We start from the raw sequence: 12,500 nt of genomic DNA on the forward strand, positions 1-12,500 counted from the left end.
CCAAGTGAACGTGGTGGTGGTGGTGGTGGTGGTGGCCATGCTGAGTGCTGCCATGTTGATCTGATAATGAATATTAGGGCTGGGTCTTCCACTCATGAACAATCACAACCAGGGGGGGAATGAGTGCTCAAGGAGGAACTCAGGGACTCAAGGATTTAATCCAGGATTAGGCGGCTTAGTGACTTTTAACTTCATTTTGAGGCTGTACAGTATGAAGACCAATACTGCAAAATGGGCCAAAAATGAATTGGGCCATCTGAAATGGACCATGCGTATCAAACTGTATCAAGGGTATATATGCCAGTATGATGTCCAAATGGGTGCACAGTTTAGCCAGAGCACTGCAATGACATGATTAAAACTGAAAATGAAGTAAGCATTGAATATGTTGTGTAAATGTGTGAAATGTGTGTCATGTCATGTCATGTACATGTTTGTATATGCCTGTGTGCCTGAGAGTGGGTGTATGTATGTGTTTACATATGAGTGTAAGACCCAATAAACCCAATACGTATGTACTGTATGTATGTGTCTGTCTGATTGTGAGTCAATGTGTGTGTGTGTGTACAGTATGTGTGTGTGTGTGTGTGTCAGCACATGCATGTATACAGGAAAATATGAATATGGCAATGCAAACATGCACATATACGTGTGTGTGTGTGTGTCTGTCTGTGTGCATATGCATGTGTGAATAACAATATGAATAAATAAGTGTGGTTGCATGCATTTGTCTTTGTTTATGCGCGCGCGTGTGTGTGTGTGTGTGTGTGCGTACGCGTGTTTGTGTGTGCGTGCGAGCAGCACACGTCCGTCGCGTGTCTTGAAACCCAGGCGGTGGGTCCCCCTCCCTCTCGCACCCACCTGTCCCCCCCCCCGCAGGCTCACCTGGAAGTGAAAGGTGTCCCTGTGTGTGCTGGCGCCCAGGTGGCGGTACCACACAATGCCCTCATTGACGTCCTGCTGGGTGAAGGAGGTGGTGGGAGTGGAGTCCGTGCCCTCGGGGAGCGAGTGCCAGGCGGCCACCGGGCCATCCGCCGGCAGGGGCACCAGGAGAACCTCACCTACACACACACACACACACACACACACACACACACACACACACACACACACGGAAGGAAGAAGGGGTCAGGTGTGTGTGTGTGGGGTATGTGTGTGTGTATTTCAAGGAACAAGAATAGTATTCCACACTAAAAACTCAACTCCTACTAGAGGTACTTCCATACACAGAGAGAATGGGTCTTAGACGTGGAGTGTTAGTGTGTGTGTGTGTGTGTGTGTGTGTGTGTGTGTGTGTGTGTGATTCCAATTTAAGAATGCTCTATGTGGGAGAGACTAAGCAAAATCAATTGCCATCAGTAAGTTGAATGAAGAGAGTGGACACTGGCCAACAGAGAAAGACAGTAAAAGAAAGCTGGAGAAAGAGAGAGATGGTGCTGCAGGGAGCCCAGAGAAAAGCCCAAGACTAAAACTCTATCTGCCTGCTAACTCTATCTGCCTGCTAGCTGACAGATATGATGGATCTCTCGGCCGTTCCGGTCCCGGCTGGCTGCCTGGCCGTGACGCTCCTACCGTATTTGGGCGCGCCCTCGGGGCCGCTGATGGTGTAGAGGATCTCTGCGTCGCTGGAGCCCTTGTACTCGGCCCGCAGGTACTTCTTAGAGAGCTGCACCATCCCCCCCTCTCTCACCCAGGTCACGGGCAGGGACAGCATGTGAGGGGTGTTGGCGTTCTACGCACACGCACACACACACACAGGAAGAGGAAAGGAGAGAGAGGGAGTGTGTAAATGCCTATCTTGGACTTAGGTCAGCACAGGACATGAACTTCCTACCCTCACACAAACACACACACACACACACACACACACCAACAACCATAGCAGACACACACATTTTTATCACTACTACAGAAATTCCTTGCCACTAATTAGACAGCCCAGGCGTGGTTATCATCATGCATGGCTCATTGTCACAACAAACACCCCACAGCTCCATCATCCTTCAGAACAGCGTGACCTCAGAAAAAGTGCATGTCTGAAGATGGGCCGAGGAAGATTTGTCACCCGTGAAGAGATATATATGCCTTATTCTCAGGCAGGCAAACAAAACACACAGACACACACAGACACAGGGAGAGAGAGATGCCATATTCTCAGACCGGCAAACACACACACACACACACACACACACACACACACACACACACACACACACACACACACACACACACACACACACACACACAACCACACACGGAGATAGAGATGCCGTATTGTCAGACAGGCACTAGCAGCCAAATATGACGTGCAGTGCACAGAATATATCAGCTGATGAAATTCAAAAGTTTTTTTTATTCTGCTGAGGGTGTTCAGATAAGCATTCCTCTGTTTTTACCTGAATGAGAGGAGAGAGAGAGAGAGAGAGAGAGGGGCTGAAAGAGAGGTAGAGAAAGAGAGAGGAGAGAGTGAATGAGAGAGCGAGAGATAGATTCAGCGCCAGTCGACTCATAACTCAGTATAGTCTCACTAAGATAATGATCAAGGACTCTGAAGGATGTGTGTGCTGCACTGTGCTGTGTGGATGAGATCTCCTACTCTCGGTGGGGACCGCCCTGGCCTCGGTCCAGCTCCTATCCCACAGAGCCCAGACCAATCTTCGCTCCACACGCAGACTTCAAAATGAACCCCTTATGAGCAGACAGGCCGGCCAAAAACATTTTCTCCCCCAAAACCCGTAGGAGCGGATTCATTAAAAAACATATGGGATGATGTGATGCCATCTTGTAGCTTTTACACTGTGTGTAAAAGGTTGAAGCGAGGACAACACTAAAGGCATTTCCAGTGGCGAACCTCGTAGAAGATGCAAAGGAACTGAAGATGAGGGGAGAATAAAACTGGAGGAAAAAGATCAGTAAAACGGGAGCAATTTAGCAGAGGGAATTACCAGTACACTAGATTTTGTAACTATGGCGATAGAAATGCCGACATCCAGACAAAGCCATCCCTTTGCAAACTTCAATACAAATTACTGTCTGGTTGTAGAACTAGTGGAGGAAGAAAGGAACAGGAATATGACTAGAAGAAGAGGGAAGAAGATGTAAAGAACAAGAGGGAACGGTATGAATAAACAGAATAAACACTATCAGGAGGACAGAAAGAAAGAAAGAAAGAAAGAAAGAAAGAAAGAAAGAAAGAAAGAAACTTGATCATTAAAATCGCATGTCCAAAACTTCGTCCCAGGCTTATCCACCAGCCGTGCCAGTGTGAAGCATCAGCACAAGCGTGGAGCGTCCATTCATCCTCGTCCTGTTCGGCCTCTCCAAAGGGCAGCGGAGGAGCACAGCCATGCCAACACCAGAGTCCCGAGCCCAGAGACAGGCCTGATCCATGGGTTTCTGCAGCCACCCCCCCTCCCTCTCCCACATAAGTCTCCACATCAAAGGCCCAGGAGCTGGAACACAATGGCTGGTTGGCCGGTTGGGCTGTGCCATCCAAACTGAGGATTAATGGGCGCTGCCAGCCAGTGAAACTGTCAGCTTCACTTCACCAAGCCGAATCAGGGTGTGAAACCCAGCACCCACCCACCCACACACCCACACACACACACACACACACACACACACACACACACACACACACACGCACACAGACGTGGAAAAATAAGCCACAAAAGCAGGCGAAACAGAAGGCCAGGTTGTGCTTTGTCACCGCTCCCCACTTTTCCCCTCTCTTCACTCCCAGAGACCAACTGTGACAAGTGTGCCCCCATTTCCCACCCAAGGGCCTTGAAGGACACAACTCGGCCCTTGCACCCAATCCAGCCCCATGATCACTCAGCCTATTGATGAATGCGCCCTCATTGTGAGGACTGTCATGGCCCCTTGTCCATCTCTCGGCACCTTTTATTCCCTGGCCCTGGCATCAGACTGCCCCTGTCGGCTGGAGTGCCAGGATGGGCTGGACGGGAGTGAGAGAGTCGGTGTGCCAGAGAGCCGAACTGGCTCTGGCCAGTTGTCAAAAAACAAAATTCCTCCTCCATTCACCGAATCGCCACTCTGTGTCTTTGTCAATTAAACCCGCATGAATTGGCTAAACACCCAGAATTCTTGAAGCAGGGACCTGCAAACGAACGGGTGAAATGAAGTGCTTCTTTGTGTGGGAGAAAAAAGGAGAGGATCAAATAAATGGGCCGATTTGGACTTTTCAAACTCTGTGCACACTAAGGCAGAAAAATCGTATCGGCATTGTGCGTGGCGGCCCCTTTCTCTGTGGGGAGGGCATCCCTCCTCTCCTTATCGATCCTCTGGGCTGATGAGAGAGGGGAGAGACCGGGCACAGCTCATGTGTTGCACCGGCCAGGGGCCATTGGTCAAGCACTGATTTGCATGGGGGCCCTAGAGCCAGAGACCCTGTCCGTGTCCAGAGAGGCTTGTCTGATTTCTTTAAAGGGAGATGTGGGTGCCAAGGAAGGATGGTGGCAGAGAGGGAAAAAACAGGAATAGAGAGAGAGAGAAAGAGAGAAAGAGAGAGAGAGAGAGAGAGAGAGAGAGAGAGAGAGAGAGAGAGAGAGAGAGAGAGAGAGAGAGAGAGAGAGAGAGAGAGAATTGAATTTTCAAAAACTCTTTATTACAATCTTAAAAATACATCAAGATCACCTTGACATTGTACTCAAAAAGTAAAAGTTAGGAAAGCTAATTAAAGTAATGTGCAATCTGTAGCTTATCATTCTCAACAATACACATCACGCTGTTGTAGCACCATTTTTCCTCAAAAACATCGAGAATCTTCATAGATTTATAAAAATGAAAATCAATCAACATACGACACCTTACAAGAATAGAAAACACCATTAGGATATCAACATTTGTATCCTGCTCAACTTTCCTTTTACGACTAACATATATCGCCATCTTTGCTTGCCCAAGCAAAAAGTTTAGGAGCTGACACTTGAAGCGATGCTTTTGTACATATTTAAAACCAAAAATGAAAATCTCCGAAGAGAAACTTTCATCAAACTTAAAGAAAAGTGTCATCAATGCAGCAAAAAGAGGTCTGAGCCTCTGGCAGTGCATAAAGGCATGGAATACAGTCTCCCTTACAGAACAAAAAGGGCACCCCTGATCAACCATCGGATTTAAAACAGAAATAAAAGCATTCACTGCTATTGCACCATGCAGAATACGCCATTGTAGATCGCCAGCTTTTTTAGTTAATGGTGACTTGTACAACGCTCGCCATTGTGGTTTGACATCATTTTCAACCTGCAAAACTTCACGCCAGGGTGTATCCACCCTCTTGTCCAGAGACCTTTTATTTAGGGAGAGAACACACAGTTTATACAATGATTTACTAGTTGCAGCTGTAGGACCCAGGAAAACTAAACTGTCTGGGAGTAAGTAGCAACCAGTGCAACCTGTTAAAACTGGAAATAAAGTAAGTCTGGGAAAGGGGTCATGGCAGTCAGGACTACACTCCCCCCCAAAAAAATCTCCAAGCAATTGCATCTCCTCCCCAATTAGGAGAGACCGCCATTTCCCAAGTAGCTGATCAACTATCCTAATGGACTTCACACCTAAGTGTTGAGCTAAAGTATGGCTATTACTGAAATCAGGACCAGCAAACTCTACTAAATCCCCAAGGGTTGTAACTCCAGAGCTGATAAACTTAGAAGTAGGTACCAGGGACAAATCCTGACTCACATCAAGAACAGAACCATGAATCAGAGGCTCCTTTAACAACCAGAATAATGAGCTTGTCTGTCGCGGGCGTTGTATTATAAACAGAGACCAGACTTTAAACAAATTCTTATAAAATGCAGGAAGCAAATTAAGATTCATCCTATTTGGATTACACCAGAACAAAGACCTATCTAAGCCCAACCCTTCAAAAAGTTGTAAAATACAACAGGCTGCAGCTTTCCAGCTTGAGTCCACTGATCCTGCAAGAAGACGCTGTACAAACTGCAGACGGAAGGCAGCAGTTCGACTCTGTAGATGAATAAGTCCATGTCCACCTTCCTCCTTAGGCAGATATAAAACACTCTGAGGTACCCAGTGTAGATTGTCCCAGAAAAAATCAACCAGGACTGACTGAATCTTCGGTAGCATGTTTGAAGGAGGATCCACACAAGCCAGCCGATGCCAAAGAGAGGATGCAACCAGGTTGTTAATAATAAGAACACGCCCCCTGTACGAAGTAATACTGAAAAGAAATTTCCATTTCTCTAGACGACCTTTAACTTTTTCAATTACCCCATCAAAATTCTTTTGAATAAAAACATCATCACCTAAGAAAACACCCAGGTATTTAAACCCACCCCTATTCCAAACTAAGCCATCAGGCAGACCAGGTTCGCCAATCACCCAACTCCCAACCAGCAAGGCTATGCTTTTTGACCAATTTACCTTTGCTGAAGAAACAACCTTAAATTCATTGCAAATTTTAAAAAGCGTGTCAACATCTCTCTGGCCATTAACAAGGACAGCCACATCGTCAGCATAAGCTGACAATTTAAAAACATCATCACAGTTAGGGATTTTCACTCCAACAATCTCCTTCCTCAACCTTACAAGGAAAGGTTCAATAGCCAGACTATACAGCATGCCTGACAAGGGACAACCTTGACGGACACCTCTGTATACCTTAAAAGGAGCGCACAAGTCACCATTAACCTTGAGAATACTTTCAATGTCACAATACAATGCTTTGATCATTCGAATAAAATTGGGGCTGAAACCAAAGGCTGACAAAGTATTCCACAAATAATTATGCTCAACCCTATCAAATGCCTTTTCTTGGTCAATTGAAACCACACCAAAATCCAGATTGAAGTATTTGCCAATATAGAAGACATCTCTAATGAAGGAAACATTGTTATGAATCAATCTGCCCGGCACACAGTAGGTCTGGTCAGGGTGGATTACCTGCTCCAAAACCTCCCCAAGTCTATTTGCTAAAACTTTAGACAGCAGTTTGTATTCAGAGCAGAGGACTGACACCGGCCTCCAGGACCTTATATCTGTCAGGTCTCCCTTTTTTGGCAATAAAGTGAGCACTGCTCTACGGCAGCTCAGTGGCAGCACCCCTCTGGTGATGCTGTCTCTCAGAACAGCAAGCACATCTGTGCCCAACTCTGGCCAAAAGGACTTATAAAAGTCTACTGGCAGGCCATCCACCCCAGGTGCTTTGCCACTCTCCATACTGTGGAGGGCTCTCTCCAGCTCCTCTAGGGTCAACACCCTTCCAAGGGCTGTATTTGCCTCATCAGATACCTTAGGTAGGTCACCAAGAAACGCCTCGTCAGTCGCCTGATCTTGTGGAATTTCGCTGTTATAAAGCTCCTTATAAAAATTTACTGCTCTATTGCGTATTTCTGGAGAATTAGAAAGGATTCTCCCATCTTCGGACCTCAAAGCATGAATGAACTTCCTCTGGCCATTCTTTACCTCCAAGTTAAAAAAGAATTTTGATGGTACATCCATCAGCTCCACACTCTGGAAGCGGGACCTGACCAGAGCTCCCTGTGCCCTCAAACCTAAAAAGTCAGCCAATGTTTTCTTTTTTGAGTTAAGAATTTCAGTGGGTGCCTGATCACCCGTTTGTTCTGCCAGATTTTGAAGTTCGATTATTTCCTCCTCTATTTTTTTCATTGAGATTGTTATGCTCCTTGTGACATTGGCTGTATACTCCTGGCAGAGTTGTTTTATTTGTACCTTGGCACAATCCCACCATTGCTGCAAAGACTTATAACAGGATTTCGTGGTTCTAAATTCCTTCCAGAAAAAAAGGAAGACTTCTCTAAAATGGCCATCAGCCAACAAATTGGTATTAAAGTGCCAGTAGGCACTTTTTGGTTTTACAAATTCTAGAAATAAAGAACAGAAAACCAAACTATGGTCAGAAAAGCCAACTGGAATTATTGAACATTTCCTGAATAGACTACGCTGATGTTTGAAACCATAAAACCTGTCAAGTCTTGCAAGAGACAAACAATTATTATATGAGTGTGCCCAAGTATATTGCTTCTGTTCACCATGAAAGTTCCTCCAAATATCACTAAGATCATTGGACTTCATAATCTCTACAAGCCGTCTACGAGAGGGCATGTGCGGCTCAACATGATTTCTGTCAATACTTTGTGCAGTACAATTGAAATCTCCTCCAAGGATAAGAATATCCTCTGAACAGCAATTTTTTATAACATTTCCAATAGTATTTAAAAACAGCATTCTATCTGTTGCCAGTGTAGGAGCATAAATGCAAATAAACACAAAAAAACGATTTTCAAACTGGGCTCTGACCTTTAAAAGTCTTCCCTCTATAACTTCTTCAACATCAAAAGTGATGGGAATAAAGGACTTAGAAAACAGAACTGCAACCCCACCACTATTAGAAGTACCATGACTAAGTATGGATAGACCATCAAACTCCTGAGCCCAAACAGCTGCATTAGACGCATCACTGTGCGTTTCTTGCATAAAGAGAACATCAAACTTATTCTGTCTGATTGTTTCAAAAACAGAGAGCCTCTTAAATGTTCCTCTTGCGCCATTTACATTTAAAGAAGCAACACGAAATTCACCCATCATTATAAAGAAAAAATAAAAAAATAAATATGGACCTATGCAATCAGCCATCCTAAGACACAAAGTGGAAAGGGTTTTTAACATTTGTCCTCTTTGGCATTCAGTAGAACATTGAGTTTTGTGAGAATCTTTTTTAGACGAAATCCCTCTTGATCAGTGATGCTACCATCACGCATAAATGCTCGTGATTTGGTCATAAACTGTTCAATGTCAGGAAAAAATTCGTCTACCTGGACCTTCCTAGAATGTTTTGTATCCTTAAGGAAATTCTTTATATCCTCCACTCTATAATTGCGAGTGCGATAGCCGCTTAGTCGCAAGCTGCAGGTTACACTACAGTCAGAAAACTCACTTTCACTCTCATTATCAGTCAATTCTATTTGAGCGGGTCCCCCTTTATTCTTTTTAACGCGCTTTCTTTTTCCTTTATTTGACGGTGCTTTAAACACATTATTGTCCTCCTCCAACACGGAGGTTTCCATGTCTTCCATGGCGGCGGAAACCTCCTCCCCATTAATGGCATCATCATTGCTCCCCTGACAGTTCTGAGAATCAGTGATAGTATCCCCCAAAAGTGTGGAAAGATCCTCCCCATCAGCCGATCTAACATCGTGATTTTCCCCATGCACTTGGAAAGAATTTAACGTTATATCTGGAGTTTGGCTCTCCGGCCCACTAGCAGAAGCAGCAGCCTCCCCCTCAGTAGCACCAATGTTATCACTCGGCTCGTTGGTCTCTTTAGACGCTCCCTCTGCCACATCACCCCTAGACTCATTGCTAATTTCATTGTTTCCACTATTATTCGTGTCATCCTTTTTATCAGGACACGCGCGCACGAGATGCCCCGATTGTCCGCAACCAAAACATTTCATAACGCTAGTTGTTGCATAAATCGCATAATTAAAGTTATCCACAGTCACATTCATTGTCAAGTCCAATTCATCATTGTTATTCTTAAGGATCATGTACACGAAACGCCTGAAGGACACTATATGTTTCAACAACGGGGATTTACTCGCAATCGGAATTTTCTTAATGGTTGAGACCACTTTGCCATAGCGCGACAGTGTTTGTCCTAGGATCTCATCAGAAATGAATGGGGGGACATTAGACAAAATGACTTTCTTGGAAGGCGTAGAAAGAGGGGCAACAGAGATAAAAACGCCATTTATCACCACACCATTCTCCGTCAGCTGATTGGCAAACTCAACTGACTTTAAGAAAAGCACAATCGCGTTGTTCATGCGAGATGCTGATATGATATTCTCATGACCAACAATTTCTCCAGCAGCCAAACTACAATCCTCAACACTGGCTACCGATGCTATTTTAACAGCATGACGCCGAGTTAGTTGACCAAAAATCTCTGCCATGATTCCAGCACAAAGACTGGAGGCAGTCGCTTTAGGGGAAACCCCCTGTTTATTGCCAGAAAACTAAACCAAGCAAATATATTTAGTACTCCAGCAGATAGTAATAGATAGAAAGAAAGGAGAAAGAAATAAAGTGAGAAATAGAGATTTAAACAGAACACTCGTTCGCGGTACAGCGACCGAACCACCATCCACTCACCACTGACTCCGCCCACTCACACCAACCATGCGCACAGAGAGCACAGAGAGAGAGAGAGAGAGAGAGAGAGAGAGAGAGAGAGTGGTAGATTTGGGGGTGAGATCTGGAGTGTGGCCCAACAAACAGTGAGCTATCAGTCTAGACACCATTGCAGGGGTGTGCAGGGGCAGGCAGGCAGCCCACACACACACACACACTAACACACACACACACACACACACACAAAGCTGCTGAGATATGGTGCAAAATGAAGCTGAGCAAGTAGAGAGAGAGGAGGCATTATGCATGTGCTAACGTATTGCAAGCTGTCTTTAAATGTATTCAGCAGAGTAAATCTTTCCATAAAGCTGCCAATGGCATCCTGGAGTGTGTGTGAGCTATATGAAGCAAAGATTTATGGGTGGAACAATAAGAAAATAACAGTGAGCACAGGTCAACCCATACCTTCTGGTTGATCTGGATGTGGAAGAGAAGGTTCCGGTAGCTGTGGCCATCATTGACCTGCAGCAGGAGGCTGTCGCCGGGGGCGTCGGAGCCGTCGTGCACATACTGCACCTGTTCCCGCCACAGCTCCTCCAGCTTGAACTGCGCCAGCGCCCGGTCGCCGTGGAGACGCGCCAGTCGCCCGTGGCGAGGCGCCTCCAGCACCATCAGCAGCACGTCCTGAGGGTTGTCCGGGTCGTCCACCTGCAGCGCCGACCGTGAGACCACCGCCGACTGGCCGGCGTCCACCACCAGAGGCCGATTGGTCAGCACCACTGGAGGCTACACGAGAGAAAGAGAGAGAGAGGGACACAAAGAGAGAGGGAGGGAGGGAGAGAAAGAGAGAGAGATAAAGTTGTACTGTATTTTCATCTCTATCTCTATCTTTTTCATCTGCATGTCTTTCTTTTTTCACCACTTCCACAAGAGAAAGAGAGTGAAAGAGTCGGATTTTCATATACAGTATAACAACTACCAGTAAAATCAAAAATGCTTTGGCAATACATAATTCCAATGAATTGAATTGACAGAGTGAGAGAGCGGAGAGAGAGAGAGAGAGAGAGAGAGAGAGAGGAGAGAGTGGGAGAAGATGAAGAGAGAGAGAGAGAGGGAGAGAGAGAGAAGAGAGAGAATACACACAGCATTGAAGACAGAAGTGTTACACTCTTTCGTCATCTCAATCACACTCTTTTTCACCTCTTCTCTCTGATCCTTTACCACAGACTCTCTCCATCTGTCCCTGGATCACACCTACTCTCATTTTCTGAAAGAAGCCACTGAATGGCAGCTTGGCAATATCTGCAGTGCATGACATGCAATCTGTCGTATCCTCCACTAGCTATACAAACCACAGAGAAGCCCTAAACCAACCTCTGCGATCTCCATTAGCCACTCCACCAGCAAAGCATGTCGGACCACACTCACACTGCACAATAAAACATGCTAACCTCCCACCAAGGCCCTTTCCTCTCAGTGCCAATGAGAGACCACCCACGAACCTCTTGCTACCTGGCACACATACACACACACACACATACACACACACACACACACACACACACACACACACACACACACACCGACATGTTTCAGTCTGAAGTGAGAGTGTTTGTGTGTGAGCTTGTGTGTTTATGTGTGTGTGTGTGTATGTACGTGTGTGTGTGTGTGTGTGTGTGTGTGTGTGTGTGTGTGTGTGTGTGTGCATGAGCTTGTGTGTGTGTGTGTGTGTGTGTGTGTGTACCCGTGTGTGTGTGTGCACGCGTGTGTGTGTGTGATGAAGAACACTATTTTGTGTGCTCTATCGGGCTCTCTAATGCCCTTCATTACATGGGATGAACCTTCATTAGCAGCTGGAGTGACGAGAGAGAGAGGGAGACAGTGACTGATTACGACGTGCTGAGGGGGGCTGTAAATAAGGTCACGGACAGTGGGGGGGGTTGCTGGGCGCGTGGTTGCTGGGGTACTGGTGGGCTGGCAGGGGTAGGGAGGGGGTAACTAAAACGCCTCTATGTCCCTGAGAGAGAGGGAGAGAGAGAGAGAGAGAGAGAGAGAGAGAGAGAGAGAGAGAGAGAGAGGGGGGGAGATTTATATATATATATATAAATTATACGTTTATATGTATAAATGTCTTATCTATCGTATGTTCTGTATTGTATTGTTTGATGTTCTGCTTTGGCAATGCAAAGAAATATTTGTCATGCCAATAAAGCTACCTTGAATTGAATTGAATTGAGAGAGAGAGAGAGAGAAAGGGAGAGAGAGAGATAAATGAGTATGTCCCCCACCTTGCTCTGTGCCATACAATGTAACCCTTGGCAGATGAATGTTCAGAGGGCTGCCAAGCAGCGGGGATTGAATAT

The 12,500-nt window shown here is 45.8% G+C and overlaps 1 protein-coding gene across 1 annotated transcript in view; it reads right to left on the minus strand.

The window, feature by feature from the left end:
• Positions 1–12,500, minus strand: part of fras1 (Fraser extracellular matrix complex subunit 1) — a 153,320-nt gene that overhangs the window by 38,172 nt on the left and 102,648 nt on the right. The window contains exons 29-31 of the mRNA XM_076271191.1: positions 10,603–10,923; positions 1,573–1,732; positions 886–1,061 (exon numbers count right to left, since the gene is read on the minus strand). Of these exons, the coding sequence (XP_076127306.1) occupies positions 886–1,061; positions 1,573–1,732; positions 10,603–10,923 (657 nt within the window). The remainder of the gene's footprint in view (positions 1–885; positions 1,062–1,572; positions 1,733–10,602; positions 10,924–12,500) is intronic.

This window comes from Alosa pseudoharengus, unplaced genomic scaffold (assembly GCF_046254945.1).
Source record: "Alosa pseudoharengus isolate Yale_2024_CS ecotype anadromous, Long Island Sound unplaced genomic scaffold, YU_APseudo_1.1 YU_APseudo_1.1_scf_6, whole genome shotgun sequence".
Lineage (NCBI taxonomy): Eukaryota > Metazoa > Chordata > Actinopteri > Clupeiformes > Clupeidae > Alosa > Alosa pseudoharengus.